Source organism: Mesoplodon bidens (assembly GCF_964165515.1).
Source record: "Mesoplodon bidens genome assembly, chromosome: X".
Classification (NCBI taxonomy): Eukaryota; Metazoa; Chordata; class Mammalia; order Artiodactyla; family Ziphiidae; genus Mesoplodon; species Mesoplodon bidens.
The window spans coordinates 135,712,658-135,734,792 of NC_138163.1; the positions used below are offsets into that span (position 1 = coordinate 135,712,658).

Consider the following 22,135-nt stretch of genomic DNA (forward strand, 5'->3'; position numbering starts at 1 on the left):
GCAGGGGACACGGGGTTCATGCCCCGGTCTGGGAGGATCCCACATGCCGTGGAGCGGCTGGGCCCGTGAGCCATGGCCACTGAGCCTGTGCTCCGCAACGGGAGAGGCCACAGCAGTGAGAGGCCTGTGTACCGCACAAAAAAAAAAAAAACCCAACATGAAGAAGTAGAAAACACTGGTAAAGCTCTCTACAGGAAAATGTGAAAGCTAGACTCACGGTACTTTTGGTATGCAGCTCTCTTATGATTTAAAAGGCAACAATCTTAAATCTATTTTAATGATCCCATAGTGTTTAGAGTTATAATCTGTAACAATAAAAATATAAAGGAGAAGGACTGAAAAGCACAGAACAGTATTTGTATGTTACTGAAACTAAATTGGTATTATTCAAATTTAAGAAATAGAAAGGAAGCAATAACAATTAAGGAGAATGAATCAGGAATAGAAAAACAAATACATGGCCAAAACAGATGACTTTATTAGTTATTTCTACCATTCAAATAGGTTAATAGCTATCTTCTTAAAACTTTTACAAAAAATAGAGTAAGTGGGAACACTTCCAAACTCATTTTATGAGGGTAGCACCACCCTTATACCAAAGCCAGATAAAAATACAAGAAAAAGCACAGGCCAATATCCCTGATGAACACAGGTGAAAAATCCTCAATACTAACACTATCAAACTGAATTTAACAGCACACAGGGACTTCCCTGGTGGCTCAGTGGTTAAGAATCTGTCTCCCAATGTAGGGGACATGGGTTTAATCCCTGGTCAGCAAACTAGATCCCACATTAATGCCACAACTAAGGAGCCCACCTGCTGCAACTAAGAACTGGCACAACCAAAATAAATAAAATTTAAACAAACAAAAAACACAGCACATTAAAAGGATTATACAACATGACCATGTTGGAGTTATCCCTGGGATGCAAGCATGATTCAACACAAGCAAATCAGTCAATGTGCTACATCACACTAATGAAATAAAAGAAAATGACAACAATCAACACAATGGATACAGAAAAAGCATTTCACAAAGTTCAACATCCGTTCATGATTAAAACTGTGAGAAAAAAAAGGAATAAATTCGCCTCAACACAATTAAAGCCATATGACAAGCCCTCAGTTAACATTATAACTAATGATGAAAACCTGAAAGCTTTCCCTGTAACCCACTCTCACTGTTTCTACCAAACACAGCAATATAAATTCTCTCCAGAGCAATTAGACAAGAAACAAAATGCATCCAAATTGAAAGGAAGAAGTACTACTGACTGTTTTCAGATGGCATAATCATAAATGTAAAAAACCCCCAAAGACTCCATGAAAAAACCTATAAAGATGCAGGATACAAAAATCAATAAACAAGGACTCCCACTGCAGGGGGCATGGGTTTGACCTTGGTCTGGGATCTAAGATCTCTCAAGCCGCACGGCATGTAACCCCACACCCCAAATCAATATACAAAAAAGAGTTGCATTTCTCAGGAAAAAGATATTAAGAAAACAATCCCATTAACTTTAGGAACATAGAGAATAAAGTACTTAGAATAAACTTAACCAAAGAGGCGAAAAGCCTTGCACACTGAAAATTATAAAACAGTGATGAGGGAAATTAAAGAAAGACATCCTGTGTTCATGGATTAGGAGAATTAATATTATGATTAAAATGTCCACACCACCCTAAGTAACCTACTTCAGTGCAATCCCTACCAAAATCACAATGGCATTCTTACAAAAATATAAAAACAATCCTAAATTCATATGGAACCACAAAAGACCCCAAAGAGCCAAAGCAATCCTGAGTAAGAAGAAGGTGAAAGCATCATACTTCTTGGTTGCAAATTATATTATAAAACTACAGTAATTAAAAGAGTAGAGTATTTACATAAAGACAGACGTACAGATCAACAGAACAGACTACAGAGCCCAGAAATAAAATCATACACTTATGGTCAGGTGATCCTTGATAAGAGTGCCATGAATACACAATGGGGAAAAAACAGTATTTCCATAAGCAGTATAGAGCGAACTATAAATCCACATGTATAAGAATGAAAAGAATCTTTATCTCACACCATATAAAAAAGTAATTCAAAACGAATTAGTCTTAAACCTGGAACTTGAAATCATAAAATTACTAGAAGAAAACAGAAAAAAAGGTTTTTGACATTGTTTTGGGCAACTAATTTTTTTGGATTTGCCACCAAAATCAGAGGCAACAAAAGCAAAAACAGATAAATGGGACTGCATCAAACAAAAAATTTCATGGCAAAGGAAACAATCAACTGAGTGAAAAGGCAATCTATGAAAAAGAGAATAGGGACTGCCCTGGTAGTTCTGTGGTTATGACTCCACACTTCCACTGAAGGGGGCTTCAGTTCAATCCCTGTCGGAGTAACTAAGATACCACATGATTCACAGTGAGGCTAAAAAAAAAGAATATATTTGGAAACCGCATATCCGATTAAGAGATTTAGATCCGAAATATAAGGAACTCATAAAATATAATACCAAAAAACCAAACAACCTGAAATAAATGGGCTCAGGACCTGAACATTTTTCCAAAGACACACAAAAGGCTAATAGGTATTTGAAAAAATAAACATTATGAATAATCATCACGGAAATAGAAATCAAAAAGCACCTCACAAATGTTAGGATGGCTATTTTCAAAAAGTCAATAGATAACAAGTTTTGCCAAGGATGTGGATAAAAGAGGCCTTGAACACTGTTGGTGGTGAATTAGGTTTGTGCATCTATTATCAGAAACATTATGAAGGTTCTTTAAAAAACTAAAAATATAACTACCATATGATCCTGCAATCCCACTTCTGAATATATATCCAGTGGAATGAAATCAGTATCTTGAAGATATCTTAACATTCCCATGATTATTACAGTATTATTTCAAGACATGAAAGCAATCTGTCTGTTGACAGATGGCTGGATAAAGAAAATATGATAAATCTCTATAGCAGTGTATTACTGAGCCATAAAAAAAAATGGAAATCCTGCCATTAGTGACACCATGAATGGAGGTCACTGGGCTAAGTGAAATAAGCCAGACCTAGAAAGACAAATACTGTATAATCTCACCCACATTTGAAATCTTAAAAAGTCCCATTTTTGTAAGCACAGATGTTTAAGATTGGCCAGTGACCAGGGGAGGGGGAAATGCGAATATGTTGGTCAAATTGCAGAATGTTCCAATTATGAAGGGTGAATAAGTTTTAAAGAAATAATGCACAGTTTGGTAATTATCCTTAATAATAATGTATCACAATATCTGAAATTAAGAGAGTTGAACTTAAGTTTTCTCACCATGCCAAACAACAAAAAATCATACCTATGTGAGGTGAGCAATATATTATTTAGCTTGACTGTGATAATCATTTCACAATACAGAAATATACCTAAAAAAGACATCACACTTCACACCTTAAATATATATACCTTTTGTTTGTCAAGTATACCTAAATAAAGCTGGGGAAAAATAAAAATAGGTCAATATGCAATATTTAAAATTCTGTATCTGCTTTCTCAAGAAGCTAGACATTTTCCACAGTGATAATTTTTACACTTGCAAGCCATTTGCAAAGTTGGGGGAGAAAAAATCACTAGTATAGTTAAGCTCTAAATAAGAAAGCTGGGCTTCCCTGGTGGCACAGTGTTTGGGAGTCCGTCCGCCTGCCGATGCAGGGGACACGGGTTCGTGCCCCGGTCCGGGAAGATCCCACATGCCGCGGAGCGGCTGGGCCCGTGAGCCATGGCCGCGGAGCCTGCGCTCCGCAACAGGAGGGGCCGCAACAGTGAGAGGCCTGCGTACCGCCAAAAAAAAAAAGCTAATAACGAATTACATGATTATACATACTTAAAAAAAAACAAGAGACAGAAAGCAGAAAAAGAATTAAGGAGAAAGAATCAAAAATATGGAAACTGCACAGAAAATGGCAACAAATATGGCAGATATTAATCCAAAGACATAATTATTTTAAAAGTCAAGGTCTAAATACACTAAATAAAGGACACAGATTGTAAGAGAGTGTAAAAGAAATAATACCCAACTATATATTGCTATTAAAAAAAACCCATTTCAAAGACACAGTCGGATGCTGGAGAATATACTCTATGCTACCACCAATAAAAAGAAAGCTGGAGTAACTATAATAAAGAGAGAATTATAATTTCACAGAGTAGACTACAGAGCAAGGAAAGTTATCAGGAATGAAAAATGAGCATTAAATAATGATATATAACAATCTTTAATCTTTATGCACCTAACAACAGGTTCAAACTACAGAGGCAAAAATTGATAAAAATTCAAGGAGAAATAAATGAAACTCCTCTGCCAGTAATATATATTCTTCTCAGGCTGACACTAATACTCAATAAGATAGACTAATTTCTGGGACAAAAAACATACTTTAACAAATTTGAAAGAACAGAAATCACACAAAAGTATGCCCTCAGATCACAACAGATTTAAACTAAAACTGAACAAGAAAGCAATGGCTGGAAAACCCACAACAGATTAGAGGTTAAACCACATAATTGTATATAACACACGGGTCAAAGAATAAGTCTCAAAAAATTACTTCAAACAAAATGAAATTGAAAATATAGCATATCAAATTTATAGGGTACAGTAAAAGCAATGATGAGCAATTAGTAGTACCTGATGCACATACAGGAAAAGAAGATCTAGAATGACGAATGTAGGCATACACTTCAGAATAGAAAAAAATAGCAAATTAAATTCAGGGTAAGTAGAAAAATCTTTTAAAATTTGATTTAAAAAAAAAATCAACCAATAAATCTGTAACAAGGAAATTGAATCAATCATCAAAAACATTCCCCAACAGGGCTTCCCTGCTGGCGCAGTGGTTGGGAGTCTGCCTGCCGATGCAGGGGACACGGGTTCGTGCCCCGGTCCGCGAGGGTCCCGCGTGCCGCGGAGCGGCTGGGCCCGTGAGCCATGGCCGCTGGGCCTGCGGGTCCGGAGCCTGTGCTCCGCAACGGGAGAGGCCACAGTGGTGAGAGGCCCGCGTATCGCAAAAAAAAAAAAAAAAAAAAAAAAAAAAATACAGATGCAAAATACTCGAAAAGAACAACAAGCACATGAAAATGATCTTAACATCACTCATCATAAGGGAAATTCAAATCAAAACCATAAGGTATAATTTTACACACAACAGGTTGACCAGAATCAAAATAACAGGTATCATCAGAGATGTAGAGAAATTTGGACCTTCGTGCACCATTACTGGGAACGTTAAATGGTGCAGTTACCATGGAAAACAGTACAGAAGGTTCCCAAAAATTTTAAACTAAAATTATCTTACAATCCAACAATCCAAAGATAATCCAAATTATCTTACAACCCCACTTCTAGGTATATATCCAAAAGAATTCAAGGCAGGCTCTCAAAGAGATACTTGCATACCCAAATTCATTAGAGAATTATTCACTATAGAAGAAACCCAAATGTCTATTAACAGATGAGTGGATAAAGAACATGTGATATATATGTTTTTATATAATGTTATGCAAACTTACAAAAGAGGGAAATCCTGTCACATGCTGTAACATGGAAGAACCTGGAGGACATTATGCTAAGGAAAACAGGCCAGTCATATAAGGACAAATATTGTATGATTCCAATCATATGAATCTAAAGTAGATTTGGAGGCAGAGTCAAGATGGTGGTGTGGGAAGATGCAGAGCTAGCATCTCCCCAAAACTAGGGTGCCTGCAAGCCACTGGTGGGGGAACCTGACACCCAAGGAGATGGGAGGAACCCGAAAGTGAACTGGTAGGACATAAGGGGACTGAGCAGGGAGGAGAAGTGGAGGCCAGACAGGATCGGCACCCCTGAGGCCGGGGAGATCAGGGAGTATCCCCCCTCCAAAGCCCCATCCAGGCACCGTGGGTCCTGGGGGCACAGGAGGGAGGCTGGGAAGATCAGGAGAGGCAGGTGGGACGAGCCATTCTGGAGGAGTGGGAGGGGACCGAATGCCCTGACCACTGGGGCCAGAGGAGCCTTCTGAGCTCCCAGGCCAATTCCCTGCCCTCTGACGTCCCCTCCAGGTAATGTGGGTCCTTGGGGGCGTAGGAAGGAGGCTGAGGGGAGAATAAGAGAGGCAGTTGGGAGAGGCCCTCTGGGAGGAGCAGGAGAGGAGGGTGACTGCCCCACTCACTCAAGCCCAGGAAGCCTGCTGGGCTTGCAGGTGAAGTCCCCTGCCCTCTGAGACTAGGGGTGGGGTCACGCCTGGGCCCCTTCTGTTCCTTGAGCCTAAGCCATAACCTGCACGCCCTTTTCCAGCCTTGTGGATCCTAAGCATTAGCCCCACCCACTGCCCTAACGTCACTCTTGCTTAGGCCCCGTCCTCCAGAGCCAAGGCCTCCCTCCCCTTTTTCCTTTACCTCCTCCTCTTTTTTTACTATTGTGGTAGTGATGTACGTTCCGGTTGTTTCATCTGTATTTTTACTTTTATATTCTTTTTAACATATCTGTTAGTTTCCTAGTCTAATTTTATTTTTTACTTTGTTATTGTTCTTTTTTTGGGTCACTGCACTCAGCTTGAGGGATCTTGGTTCATGAACCAGGGGTCAGGCCAAAACTCCTGTGGTGTGAGCTCCAAGTCTGAATGACTGTACTACCAGAGAACCTCAGACCCCAGGGAATATTCACCAGAGTGAGGTCTTATGGAGTTCCTCATCTCAGCACCAAGACCCAGTTGTACCGAAAAGCCTACAAACTCCAGTGTTGGAAGCCTCAGGCCAAACAAACAAAAAGACAGGAACACAATCCCACTCAAGAAAAAAAGAAAAAAGACAGAGAGATGTCAAAAAAGTTTGTCACATATGAAGAAGGTAAAAACCTACAAGACCAAATAAATGAAGAGGAAACAGACACTCTACCTGAAAAAGAATTCAGAGTAATGACAGTAAAGATGATCCAGAATCTTGGAAACAGAATGGAGGCATGGATTGAGAAAATACAAGAAATGTTTAACAAAGATCTAGAACTAACAAACAGAAAAACAGAGATGAACAACACAGTAACTGAAATGAAAAATACACTAGAAGGAAATAATAACAGAATAACTGAGGCAGAAGAACGAATAAGTGAGCTGGAAGACAGAATGGTGGAAATAACTGCCAAGGAGCAGAATAAAAAAGAAAGAATGAAAAGAACTGAAGACCATCTCAGAGACCTCTGGGTCAACACTAGACACACCAACATTAGAATTACAGGGGTCCCAAAAGAAGAAGAGAAAAAGAAAGGGTCTGACAAAATATGTGACGAGATTATAGTTGAAAACTTCATAACATGGCAAAGGAAATAGTCACCCAGGTCCAGGAAGCACAGGGAGTCGCACACAGGATGAACCCAAGGAGAACATGCCGAAACACACAGTAATCAAATTGGCAAAAATTAAAGACAGAAAAATTACTGAAAGCAGCAAGGGAAAAACAACAAATAACATGCAAGGGAACTCCCATAAGGTTAACAGCTGATTTCTCAGCAGAAACTCTACAAGCCAGAAGGGAGTGGCGTGATATACTTAAAGTGATGAAAGGGAAGAACCTACAACCAAGATAACTCTACTCTGCAAGGATCTCATTCAGATTCGATGGAGAAATCAAAAACTTTATAGACAAGCAAAAGCTAAGAGAATTCAGCACCACCAAACCAGCTTTACAACAAATGCTAAAGAAACTTCCCTAGATGGGAAACACAAGAAAAAGACCCACAAAAACAAACCCAAAACAAGTAAGAAAAAGATAATAGGAACATACATATCGATAATAACCTTGAATGTAAATGGATTAAATGCCCCAACCAAAAGACAGAGACTGGATGAATGGATACAAAAACAAGACCTATATATATACTGTCTAAAAAAGACTCACTTCAGACCCAGGGACACATGCAGACTGAAAGTGAAGTGATGGAAAAAGATATTTGATGCAAATGGAAATAAAAAGAAAGCTGGAATAGCAATACTAGCGTCAGATAAAACAGACTTTAAAATAGAGACTGTTACAAGAGATAAGGATGAACACTATGTAATGATCAAAGAATCAATCCAAGAAGGTGTTAACAACTATAAATGTTTATGCAGCAAACAAAGGAGCACCTCAATACATAGGGCAAATGCTAACAACCATTAAAGGAGAAATTAACATTAACAAAATAATAATAGGGGACTTTAACACCCCACTTTCACCAATGGAGAGATTGTCCAAACAGAAAATAAATAGGGAAACACCAGCTTTAATTGACACAGTACACCAGATAGATTTAATTGATATTTAAAGAACATTCCACCCGAAAGTGGCAGAATACACTTTCTTCTCAATTGCACATGGAACATTCTACAGGATAGATCACACCTTGGGTCACAAATCAAGCCTCAGAAAATAGAAGAAAACTGAAATCATATCAAGCATCTTTTCTGACCACAACGCTATGAGACTGGAAATCAATTATAGGGAAAAAAATGTAAAAATACAAATACATGAAGGCTAAACAGCGCACTACTAAATAACCAAGAGATCACTGAAGAAATCAAAAAAGAAATTAAAAAATAATGAGAAACAAATGACAATGAAAACACAATGACCCAAAACCTATGGGACACAGCAAAAGCAGCTCTAAGAGGGAAGTTTATAGCAATTCTGTCACCTCAAGAAACAAGAAAAATCTCAGATAAACAACCTAGCCCTACACTTAAAAGAACTAGAGAAAGGGGCTTCCCTAGTGGTGCAGTGGTTGAGAGTCCGCCTGCCGATGCAGGGGACACAGGATCATACCCCAGTCCGGGAAGATCCCACAACCGCGGAGCGGCTGGGCCTGTGGGCGATGGCCGCTGAGCCTGCGCATCTGGAGCATGTGCTCCGCAACGGGAGAGGCCACAACAGTGAGAGGCCCGTGTATCACACACACACAAAAAAGAACTAGAGAAAGCAGAACAAAGAAAACCCAAAGTCAGTAGAAGGAAAGAAATCATAAAGATCAGAGGAGAAATAAATAAAATAGAAATGAAGAAAACAATAGCAAAGATCAGTGAAACTAAAAGCCGGATCTTTCAGTACCAGAACATAAACAAAATTGATAAACCCTTAGCCAGACTCATCAAGAAAAAGAGGCAGAGGATGCAAATCAATAAAATTAGAAATGAAAAAGGAGAAACCAAAACTGACACTACAGGGGCTTCCCTGGTGGCGCAGTAGTTGAGAGTCCACCTGCCAATGCAGGGGACGCGTGTTCATGCCCCGGTCCGGGAGGATCCCACATGCCGCGGAGCAGCTGGGCCCGTAAGCCATGGCCGCTGGGCCTGTGCGTCCAGAGCCTGTGCTCCGCAATGGGACAGGCCACAACAGTGAAAGGCCCGCGTACCCCCCCACACACACACACAAAAAGAACTGCCACTACAGAAATACAAAGGATTATAAGAGACTAGTACAAAAAACTACATACCAATAAAACAGACAGCCAAGAAGAAACGGACAAATTCTTGGAAAGGTACAATTTTCTAAGACTGAACCAGGAAGAATTAGAAAACATAAACAGACCTATCACAAGTAATGAAATTGAAACCAAAATAAAAAATCTTCCAACAAACAAAAGTACAGGACCAGATGGCTTCACAGGCGAATTCTATCAAACATTTAGAGAAGAGTTAAAACCGATCCTTCTCAAACTCTTCCAAAAAATCGAAGAGGGGGGCTTCCCTGGTGGCGCAGTGGTTGAGAATCTGCCTGCCAATGCAGGGGACATGGGTTCGAGCCCTGGTCTGGGAAGATCCCACATGCCGCGGAGCGACTGGGCCCGTGAGCCACAATTACTGAGCCTGCGCGTCTGGAGCCTGTGCTCCACAACGGGAGGAGCCAAAATAGTGAGAGGCCCGCGCACCACAATGAAGAGTGGCCCCCGCTTGCCACAACTAGAGAAAGCCCTCGCACAGAAACAAAGACCCAACACAGCCATAAATAAATTAATTAAATAAATTTTAAAAAAAAAAATCGAAGAGGGAGAAACACTCCCAAATTCATTTTATGAAGCCACCATCCCCCGATACCAAAACCAGAAAAAGAAGATATCACAAAAAAAGAAAATTATAGACCAATATCACTGATGAACATAGATGCAAAAATCCTCAACAAAATACTAGCAAACAGAATCCAACATCACAAAGGATCATACGCCTTGATCAAGGGGGATTTATCCCAGGGATGCAAGGATTCAATATACACAAATCAATCAATGTGAAACACGACATTAACAAATTAATGAATAAAAATCATATGATCATCTTCATAGATGCAGAAAAAGCTTTTGACAAAATTCAACACCCATTTAAGATAAAAACTCTCCAGAAAATGGGCACAGAAGGAACCTACCTCAACAAAATAAAGGTCATAATGATAAACCCACAGCAAGCATAATACTCAATGATGAAAAACTGAAAGTATTTCCACTAAGATCTGGAACAAGACAAAGATGTCCACTCTCACCACTCTTATTCAACATAGTTTTGGAAATCCTAGACACAGCCATCAGAGAAGAAAAAGAACTAAAAGGAATACAAGTTGGAACAAAAGAAGCAGAACTGCCACTGTTTGCCAATGACATGATACTATACATAGAAAATCCTAAAGATGCCACCAGAAAACTACAACTAATCAATGAGTTTGGTAAGGTTGCAGGATACAAAATTAATGCACAGAAATCGCTGGCATTCCTATATATCAGTAACAAAAAAATCAGAAAGAGAAATTAAGGAAACACTCCTATTCACCATTGCAACAAAAAGAATAAAATATCTAGGAATAAACCTGCCTAAGGAGGTGAAAGACATCTACTCAGAAAACGATAAAACACTGATGAAAGAAATCAAAGATGACATAAACAGATGCAGAAATATACCATGTTCTTGGATTGGAAGAATCAATATTGTGAAAATGACTATACTATCCAAAGCTATCTACAGATTCAATGAAATCCCTATCAAACTACCAATGGCATTCTTCACAGAATTAGACCAAAAAATTTTACCATTTCTTTGTAAACACTAAAAGCCCTGAACAGCCAAAGTAATCTTGAGAAAGAGAAACAAGAGTTGGAGGAATCAGGCTAGCTGACTTCAAATCATACCACAAAGCTACGGTAATCAAGACAGTATGCTACCGGCAGAAAAACAGAAATATAGATCAATGGTACAGGATAGAAAGCCCAGAAGTAAACCCACACACATATGAGCACCAAATTTACGACAAAGGAGGCAAGAACATACAATGGAGAAAAGACAGCCTCTTCAGTAAGTGGTGCTGGGGGCGCTTCCCTGGTGGCGGAGTGGTTAAGAATCTGCCTGCCAATGCAGGGGACACGGGTTCGAGCCCTGGTCCGCGAAGATCCCACATGCCTTGGAGCAACTAAGCCTCTGTGCCACATTACTGAGCCTGCGCTCTAGAGCCCGTGAGCCACAACTACTGAAGCCTGTGCACCTAGAGCCCATGCTCTCCAGTAAGAGAAGCCACCGCAATGAGAAGCCCGTGCACTGCAACGAAGAGTAGCCCCCACTCGCCGCAACCAGAGAAAAGCCTGTGCACAGCAATGAAGACCCATTGAAGACCCAATGCAGCCAAGACTAAATAATAATAAAGAAAAAATTTTAAAAAATAAAATAAACAATCACAGGGCTTCTATAATGCTATTTAAAAAAAAAAGAAGTGGTGCTGGGAAAACTGGATAACTACATGTAAAAGAATGAACTCAGAACACTACCTAACACCATACACAAAAATAAACTCCAAATGGATTAAAGACTTAAGTTTAAGACCAGAGACTATAAAACTCTTAGTGGAAAACATAGGAAAAACACTCTTTGCCATAAATCACAGCAAGATCTTTTTTGACCCACATCCTAGAGTAATGGAAATAAAAACAAAACAAATGGGACTTAATTAACCTTGAAACTTTTGCACAGTAAAGGAAACCATAAACAAGATAAAAAGACAACCCTCAGAATGGGAGGGTAAGCTGTGACAAAGTGAGGGAGTGACATGGACATATATACACTACCAAACGTAAAACAGATACCAATGGGAAGTAGCCACATAGCAGAGGGAGATCAGCTAGGGGGGTTGTGACCACCTAGAGGGGTGGGATAGGGAGGATGAGAGGGAGGGATATGCATGAGGGAAGAGATATGGGAACATATGTATATGTATAACTGATTCACTTTGTTATAAAGCAGAAACTAACACACCATCGTAAAGCAATTATACTCCAATAAAGATGTTAAAAAAAAAAGACAAAATCATAGAAACATAAAGTAGAAAGGCATTTTCCAAGAGGGAGGGTGTAGCGGGGAGTAGTGGTGGTAAGGTAGGTTGGAGAATTAGTGTGTAGTAGGAACAGAGTTTCAGTTCTGAAAGATGAAAAATAGTTAGAGCTCTATTGCAGAACCATGTAAATACCTTTAACATTAACTGTAGAGTTTCAAACAGTAAGTATGATGTCATGTATTTTTACCATAATAAAATAAATTAAAAATTCTCAGTAAAATATTGACAACTAAATACAGAAATATATACAATATGACCAAGTGAAATTTATTCCAAGAATGAAAGAGTGGTTCATTATATAAATCAGTAATGTTAATACAACACATAAATATAAAAAAGGGGAAAACCACATGACTATGTCAAATGATTCAGAAAAAACACCCAAATTTCAACTTTTTCATGATAAAAATACTTAATAAGCTAAGAATAAAAAGGAACTTTCTCAGGAAAGTAAAGGCATAAATGAAAAACTTAACAGCTAACATCACATTGGAAGAAAGAGTGAAAGCCTTCTCTCCATACCACGAAAGAGAAAAGGATGCTTGCTGTCACTATCTCTATTCAACATAACAGAGCAAGTAAGCAAAGGCAAATGACACACATCCAAATTGCAAAGGTAGAAGTAAAACTACCTCTTTTAACAAATGACAGGCTCTGATATTGAGAACACCCTAATGAATCCATTCAGAAGATAAATCCAGCAAAATTGTAAAATATAAAATCAAACAAAAATCATGTGTATTTCTAGGTACTAGCAAGGAACAACCCAAAAAGAAAATTAAGAAAACAATTCCACCTACAATAGCAGCAAAAATACTTTGTAATAAATAAAACCAAGAAGGTGCAATAGTGTCAAAAGAAATGAAAGAAGACCTAAATATAGAAAGATAACCTGCATCACATACTGAAACTTAACACTGTTAACATGTTAATACCACTCAGAGCAATCTATAGATTTAATGTAATTTCTTTCAAACTTCTGTTTATCACAGAAATGGAGAAACCTATTCTAAAATTTGAAGAAAAATGGACTTACTTAAATCTCTAAGTAGAGATTTCTCCATAGAGGATATACCATAAGCACATGAAGAGATGCTTAACATCACTAATCATAAAGGAAAATGAAAATCAAAACTACTGTGAGATACACCACACACCCATTAGGGTGGCTATTATTAAAATGTCAGAAAATAGCAGGTATGGAAGAGGATGTGGAGAAACTGAAATCTTTGTACACTGCTTGTGGGTGTATAAAATGGTGAAGCCACTGTGTAATTCAGTTTAGTGAACCCTGAGGAAGTTAAACACAGGATTTCTACATGACCTAATAGATCCATTCCAAATTACATGCTAAAAAGACTGAGAATGGGAACTCAAACACGTATCTGTGTTTACAACAATGGTCATAGCAGTACTACTCACAATAGCCCAAAGCAGAAACAATCAAAGTGTCCACCAACAGATGAATGCATAAGCAAAAATGTAATACATACATAAAATATTATAGAGCATTAAAAATGAAGGAAATCCTTCAACAAGCTACATGTATGAACCTTGAGATTTTGCTAAATGAAACACAAAAAGACTAATATTGTGTAATTCCACTTATATGAGGTACTGACAATAGGCCAATTCACAGAGGCAAGACATATATTAGAGGTAAACAATGGCACAGGTTTGGAAATGGGAGTAAGTTACTACTTAAATAATGTGTTTGGGATGATGAAAAATTTAGGAAATAGAGGTGATGACTGCCCAGCAGTGTAAATGTTTTCAATGTCCCCGAACTGTTCACTTAAAAGTCAATAAAATGTCTAATTTTTTGTTACAAATAACTATACACTTTACCACAATTAAAAAACTGTAAAAGAAATTAAAAAATCAACAGGGGCATTTTCCAGAGATAAAAACATATTTAGGTTAAGTGAAATATATTAAATACATGTTTTCTAAATATCAAAGTGCTAATGTAGACAAGAAAAAGGTTTCCTTATTTGACTTGAGATAAATTTTGATCAAAATTAATTCATGTCTGCCTAAAAGAATAAGATCAGACTTCTCTCAAAACAACAACAACAAAAAATCACTTACTTGCTGGGACAGTGTAACAGTAAGTCAATGATAAATGTCTGCCAGTCCTTTTCTTTACTAAGTGCATCCAGGGCTGTTGGAATTAGAGCAAAACATAATGTCATCACTTCCAATGCTTCACAGCAAACCTGTTCATCTTCCATGTCTGGCCCATTGCCTGTATTGGTGGCCTGTAAAATTATGATGAGGAGTAAATTACCAGTGACACAGTTAGGACAAAGTCACAAACCTTCAAGTTAGTATTTAAAACTTAAGTATACTCACTAAAAACCATTTGTCTTCAGTCTCTTCACCTGTAGCTTTTGAGATCCTTTGGAATATATCCCAAAGGGGATTAAAGAAGTATGCTCAGTAAAAGCTAAGAATCACTTCCTTGTTCTTCTGGGTGTAAGTGGTGTACTTCTGCATTAATCATGATTCCTTTCTAAAGAATAACTCTGGCACTGTACTTGGTTCTTTGATTAGTTTTCTTGTACAGCGTATCTAAAATTCCATTTTATTAAAAAAGCAACTGGCCTACACAAATGTTGAGAAAGGTTATAGAAGACTTTTCCAACCTAAAATTTTTCAAGTTGGTAGCTAATAATTTATAATCTGCCTCCACTTATCAAAAAAAATAAAATCGGGGCTTCCCTGGTGGCGCAGTGGTTGAGAGTCTGCCTGCTGATGCAGGGGACACGGGTTCGTGCCCCGGTCCGGGAACATCCCACATGCCGCAGAACAGCTAGGCCTGTGAACCATGGCTGCTGAGCCTGCGCAACCGGAGCCTGTGCTCCGCAACGGGAGAGGCCACAACAGTGAGAGGCCCGTGTACCGCAAAAAATAAATAAAAATAAATAAAATCAGTATAATATATGTCTAGAACAGAATAGTCATTCAAATATTCCAAAAAGGGAAGCTCTACAATTCCATTATCCACTCTCCTCTCTTAAATATACAGAAAAGACTATCAAAGACAAGTAAACAGAATAGAAAATCAAAGAGCTAAACAAAGTCTCATTTCTGTAAATAATTTGCTTAATCAAATGAGAAACAGGGATAATACCTAAATGGTGGAAACCGTTGCTGCTTTTGAGTGCTATAAAAGAAGCAAGTAAAGTACTTGGACATCATAATTACACAACTTGAAGAAAGAAGAATAATTAAAGAAAACTGGGAAAAGCAAATTCTTTATGGCATAACTATATTCAACTGAATAAGAGATAAGATTTAGAAAAAAGCTGCCTTACAGTGAGATTTTGAAGTAGTTTATTTTCAAAATAAAATTTTATACATTCTCATCCTAACTACAGAAGTTTATTTTAAACCATTAGATACACAGTGATTGGTCTTTAAAGATGGCAGACAAGATGAAAAATGTAGTCATATACATAATTAACATGTACACAAAAGGAATGCATTTCTGTAATAACTCTTACCATCTCATAAATTTTAGTGATTTCTTCATTTGAGCTAAATACTAGCTCTAATGTCCCACATCCTGATGCCCAGATGATTTTTTGTATAGCTCTAATTTCACAAATATCAGGCATATATCTTGAAGCCTGAAAGAAAATGAGTAATTAAAGCGCTGACAGAATATTAGAGTCAAGTAATCAGAAAACAAAACTTTTTTGTGAAAACAGCAGAATAAATGGTTATAAATAAAGTAACTATGACAGTCTATGCTATCTTTAAGATGCGAAGTAGCCTTGGTCCTGCAGATGCAAACCATTATATATAGGATGCATAAACACCAATCACAGGGAACTATATTCAATATTCTGTGATAAACCCCATAATGGAAAAGAATGAAAAAGAGTATGTATAAATATATGTACAACAATCATTTTGCTGTACAGCAGAAATTAACACATTGTAAACCAGCTATACCTCAATAAAAGTAAAAAATAAATTAATAAAAGAAAAACAAAGTAGCCTTGGTCCCATGTTTTTTGGATCTTAACATCAAGTCATAAACATATAAAGACAGGGCTTCCCTGGTGGCACAGTGGTTAAGAATCTGCCTGCTAATGCAGGGGACACGGGTTTGAGCCCTGGTCCGGGAAGATCCCACATGCCGCAGAGCAACTAAGCTCCCGTGCTACAACTACTGAGCCTGTGCTCCAGAGCCTGTGCGCTACACCTATTGAGTCCATGTGCCACAACTACTTGAGTCCATGTGCCACAACTACTTAAGTCCATGTGCCTAGAGCCCATGCTCTACAACAAGAGAAGCCACCACAATGAGAAGCCCAGGCACCGTAACGAAGAGTAACCCTCACTCACCACAATTAGAGAAAGCCTGCGTGCAGCAACAAAGACCCAATGCAGCCAAAAATAAATTAATTAAACTAAACTAAAAAAAAAAACAAACCATATACAGACGAAGCAAAATCATGCTTATCAGCTATAGCCACAATGTAGGCTTCAGGTTAAGATCTAATCTGGCTTGAACATTTTTCATAAGAATTTTACAAACACAGAAACCAAATTACCCAGCCATTCCACTCCTATATGTTTACCCAGAAATAAGAAAACATGTGCCAAAGAGGCACTTGTGACTTACTGGTGATTTTCAAAATGGCTCTATTCCAAATAGTAAAAAAACTAGGAATAACACAAGTGTTCATTAACAGAACATACAGGATGACCATAAAGTGTAATATTACTCAAAACAGATAAAGTATTTACATATAATATAGCACTGATAAATTTCAAAATCATGCGGACTGAAATAATCCAGACACAAAGGAGTATACAATTTTTTTTTAAACTGGATAGAATTTTTATTGGCATTGCCTTGACTCTATAGATCAATTTGGTAACTTATACTTTTACCATATTGTCTTCTATGTTACAGAAGACTCTATGTATTTGTCTTTAATTTCATTTATAATATGGTTTATGTAAAATTTAAGAAAATGATTACTACTCTACAGTGACAGAAGCAGAGCAGTAAATACCTCCAGTCAGGAAGAGAAAATTTTGGGGGCTGACAGAAATATCCTGTTTCTTGACTGTACCATTAATTTAAACATTATGTCAAAACTCAGTATATGTTTTATTTTGATCTACTTTATGCAATATACATTACAGCTCAAAAGGCCTGTTTAAAAGTTTTTTAAAAGTAGTTTCTAGGGCTTCCCTGGTGGTGCAGTGGTTGAGAGTCCGCCTGCCGATGCAGGGGACACGGGTTCGTGCCCCGGTCTGGGAAGATCCCACATGCCGCGGAGCGGCTGGGCCCGTGAGCCATGGCTGCTGAGCCTGCGCGTCCGGAGCCTGTGCTTCGCAACGGGAGAGGCCACAACAATGAGAGGCCCACATACCGCAAAAACAAAACAAAACAAAACAAAAAGTAGTTTCTAAAGTACTGATGTTAATATGTAATAGTAAATACAATTTTAGTAAATTTTAGTTAAAATAAGAGAATCTAAAGTGATATTCTCAGAATATTCAACCTCAGATTGTGATATTCATGAGTAAGTAGAGACTGTGTCAAGAGTAATAAAAAATAAGCCAACCAAGATCCCAGAACTTTCAAAGTTTGATACTAACCTCACCAGATATTTGTTGAGCGAGGCGTACTGATACATTTCTAAGCATGCACTCAGATGCTGGGTTAGGAATGCTCTGAAGGGCATTTTGTAGCACCACTGCTTGATCATGAGTAATGTGGTTAATCTGAAAAAAGTTAATTAACCTTTTTACTTGGAGTAAAAAACTTGTACACGACTAAATTTCAAAAATTTGTACACAGCAAAAACCCAGCCATATGCTCCTCATCCACCATCACTCTCTGAGGATATCATCCTTCTACTTATCTACTGTAGAATATATGGTGCTTAGCATAAAAAAGCATTTCAGATTGCCAACCTGTAGACTGCCTCTGTTAGTTGCCTTTTAAAAAGTGACAATATTCTTCAACAAACTCCAATTTCACATGAATTCAACTGTTTCTACAACTATGTTCACTTTCACTTGCATGACATAATGACACAGCTCTGAACAAATCTTTTATAGGTCTTCAGTAAAATCCTTTTCCCAGGCCTCCTACTCAGCAAATGACCATGCTTGCTGTGATATGACTAAGGAAACTGGGGGCAGCAGATAAACAGACTTTCAATTTCTTACCATCTAAGCTCTAAAATTATTTCTCTCACTTCCTTCCCTTTCAGTCTTTAAAATGTTTTTTATATTTTGTTCATAAGTACTTTTTTAACTGTGCTCTAAACACACATCACCAAAAATATGCTAAAGTCTCCCTCCTCCTCTGTATATACCTTTCTTTTACAGTCAAGTTTTGGTAAGAAAATCTTTTCAAAAATAGATGTTTTAAAGAATTCAAGAGTTTGCAGAGGTGTTCCTACAGTCTGTAGGTGGACAATGAAGACTGATTAGGTACAAGGTTTCCAGCTCTTCTCTCTTAACTTCAAATGGGACAAGTTTAACATTTTGTTATTTATTATGATGTACATAATAATTATGTAAATCCTTCCATAAGTATTTGAAGGTCTACTTGCCAGGTGCTACTACATGAGATTTCAAATAAAAAGTGAATGTAGCACAGGTGGTGTAAGTACAGTTTCAGAGTAAGTACAGTTGCATCTTTACAGAGTTAAACTCTCAGGTCCTTTTTACTATTTGTGCAAAGTTATTTCATCTCTTTAGATCTTAAATTTTCACTTAAAAAACAGGAAGAAATAAAAGTGACTGACCAAATATATTTATATTAATGATTAAATAAGATAAAGTATAATAATTAACATAAAGGAACTCAATATATTCACATGATTACTAATTTCTAATGAACTAGCCTGAACACATATAGGAATCATGTACGCTTTTGTTAACATTTCACCTTAAGCAATATGTTATATAATAGATTATCTGTGAAAAGAATAAAAACATGTTTTCAAACTGTTAATTCAATTTTACTAATTATTTAGGGTTTATTTTTTAAATCAAAGGCTTACCGCACTTTTACACTGAAATTGCTCGTTAAGAACACCACTGATATGTTAATTTCCAATTCAACTCAGTAAACTAGGATGAGGATTAAGTACGGTCTACAAGGCAAAAATAACTTTCCTTTCACTTACTGTATTGGCAGAACTAAACATTTTCTATTAAAAACAAACAAGGTCTCAAACTTCATGAAAAAGGAATTAAGTTAAAGAAGTAATAAAAGTATAAATGTGGAAACGATAACATATTACTTGAGTATAAGTAAGTTCTTAAATCCATGAGGAAAAATACCCAGAATTAATTTTCTTCACTAGTTACTGTATTTATCAACTTGTAACCCTCTTCTAAATATTATATGTGGTTATATAATAAACATATTTTAAATGCTAATTTTTCACTTAACTCCTTACTAAAAATGTGGGCAACTTGCAATTAGACCCTATTATGTACCTTAGTATCCTTATGGCATTTTCTAAATAGTAAGTCTTAGGGAAAAGGACAAGAAGATACATATAATTGCTTTGTTACTTCATTAAGCCACTATGGAAAGGATCATGACCAGAACCTATCTGTTTTTATGTAAATATGCACAGAAACCACAATATAAAGCAATCAAACTTACAGTGAGGACAGAGCACTATAAATTTCTTCTCTAAAAGTGCTTCTACAAATTTTAACTTTTTAAATGAAATTTTCAAAATTATATAAAAACATAGAGACTATAAATAACCTTCAAGTACCCATTATCTAGCTTCAATAATTGTAAACAAAAGGCTAATAAACTTGTTTCACTGAATCCCCAACTCACTAACTCTGCCCACATCACCCCAGAATTATTCTGGAGAAAGTCCCAGACATTCTATTTTATTAGAAATGACTTAGCGTAACTCTTATCTTTTTTTAATTTATGCTAATTTTATTTTATTATTTATTATTTATTATTATTCTTTTTGGCAGCCCCAGTTGCTTGCAGAATCTTAGTTCCCTGACCAGGGACTGAACCTGCATCCTGGCAGTGAAAGTGCTGAGTCCTAAACACTGGACCACCAGGGAATTCCTAATGACTCTTCCTTTAAACAAAATCCACAATACTATTCTCCCACCTAAGATAATTAATAACTCTAACATCAAATATCTAGTAATTATTTAAATTTCCTTGATTAAGAATTAACCCATTTCTGATGGAAAAAAAATCTGTATCCCTAAGCTATTTTATCTTCAGCAGTTTAATAAAACCATCACTTGTAATGTAAATAAACTCAATTGCAGTGAGAATTGGAAGCCACATTCAACCTTTGCATCAAATCTCAGCATATTTTGAAAGCATCCAGTGACTGTGCTTTAAGGATGCTACCAGCATAAACAGAGAGTCTTTTTTTTTTTTTTTTTTTTTTTACGGTACGCGGGCCTCTCACTGTTGTGGCCTCTCCCGTTGCGGAGCACAGGCTCCTACGTGCAGGCTCAGCGGCCTTGGCTCACGGGCCTAGCTGCTCCGTGGCATGTGGGATCTTCCCAGATCGGGGCACGAGCCCGTGTCCCCTGCATTGGCAGGCAGACTCTCAACCACCGCGCCACCAGGGAAGCCCAACAGAGAGTCTTTGTCAGTCACAGTAGTTACGTTGGTCAGTGGGATGACACGTGGGTGACATGCCAAATACATCTTTTCTTTTATAACCAACTGTCTTTATATATCTTTCAGGTATGAGGCAACAAAAGATTCATGTGAAGTTTTTATGAGACTTAAAACAATTGAAAAGTCAAAAAAGAAAAAAAAGGGGGCACTGAAGGGGAATGAAGTATCCTCTGAGGTTAGTGTAATCAGCATATCACATTTACATTTGGGGACTTCCCTGGCAGTCCAGTAGTTAAGACTCTGTGCTTGCACTGCAGGGGTCCCAGGTTCAAACCCTGGTCAGGGAACTAAGATACCACACGCAGCACAGCACAGCCAAAAAAAAAAATTTTTTTTTAATATTTCAACACAAATATAACTTAATAGAGTGAATTGAACTTGCATTCTCTCACTGAAGGGTCTAACTTTAAAAATTAAATATTAACGACAAAACATTTTTAAAAAATGTATTACCGGTGTTATGGGGTCTGCACCACCTACAACTGGTTGACAAGCCTCTGCTACAGCTCGAACATGGCCATAGCCTATAGCAGTTAACAATAGTTTGGCTATTTTAAGACCACTGAAGTAAGCACCCCTTCGTGTCTCCGTATCTGTATTAGGCAGGAAGTTATTTCTTGTTAGCATACTCAGCACAAGGGGTAAGCCACCACTTTTCAAGAAGTGAAGTTGAAAGTCAGAGGAATCATCTGCCAAAAGTGCACCAGCGGGCATTAACAAGGCATAAACTACCTGGAAAAAATAAGTGTGGGGGGACAGAAACTGTATTAAAGATGTTAAAAATAATTTTATAACTTCTATTTCCCTTATCATTGCTAAGAAATTCTTAACTATTTCAAAAGATTATAGACAATCATATCACCATATCATGAAAAATTCTACTTTTGAAAAGGAAAATACCAACCTCTGTTAGGTACAGCACTCGGGAGGCAGAAGGACCAAAGAAAAGTGAATCAAGAGATGGTCCAAGGTTATTTTCTCCAAGTTTTGCCTGGTCCAAACAAACAGCTCTTATTTTTTCTATTGTTGTGCTATCTGCAAAGGAAATAGACACAGACTAAAGTAAAATATTCAATACATTGTTAATATTTCACATATATACTG

At 37.5% G+C, this 22,135-nt stretch overlaps 1 protein-coding gene across 5 annotated transcripts in view; it reads right to left on the reverse strand.

Annotated features, from left to right (window-relative positions):
* LOC308608559 (ubiquitin carboxyl-terminal hydrolase 9X-like) overlaps positions 1–22,135 on the reverse strand; it is a 134,960-nt gene that overhangs the window by 37,605 nt on the left and 75,220 nt on the right. For 2 of the 5 annotated variants that reach the window (XM_081221777.1, XM_081221776.1), the window contains exons 22-26: positions 21,936–22,066; positions 21,485–21,763; positions 17,989–18,114; positions 15,870–15,995; positions 14,452–14,621 (exon numbers count right to left, since the gene is read on the reverse strand). In XM_081221777.1, the coding sequence (XP_081077903.1) occupies positions 14,452–14,621; positions 15,870–15,995; positions 17,989–18,114; positions 21,485–21,763; positions 21,936–22,066 (832 nt within the window). The remainder of the gene's footprint in view (positions 1–14,451; positions 14,622–15,869; positions 15,996–17,988; positions 18,115–21,484; positions 21,764–21,935; positions 22,067–22,135) is intronic. The other 3 variants (XM_081221779.1, XM_081221778.1, XM_081221780.1) reach the window with 3 other exon arrangements.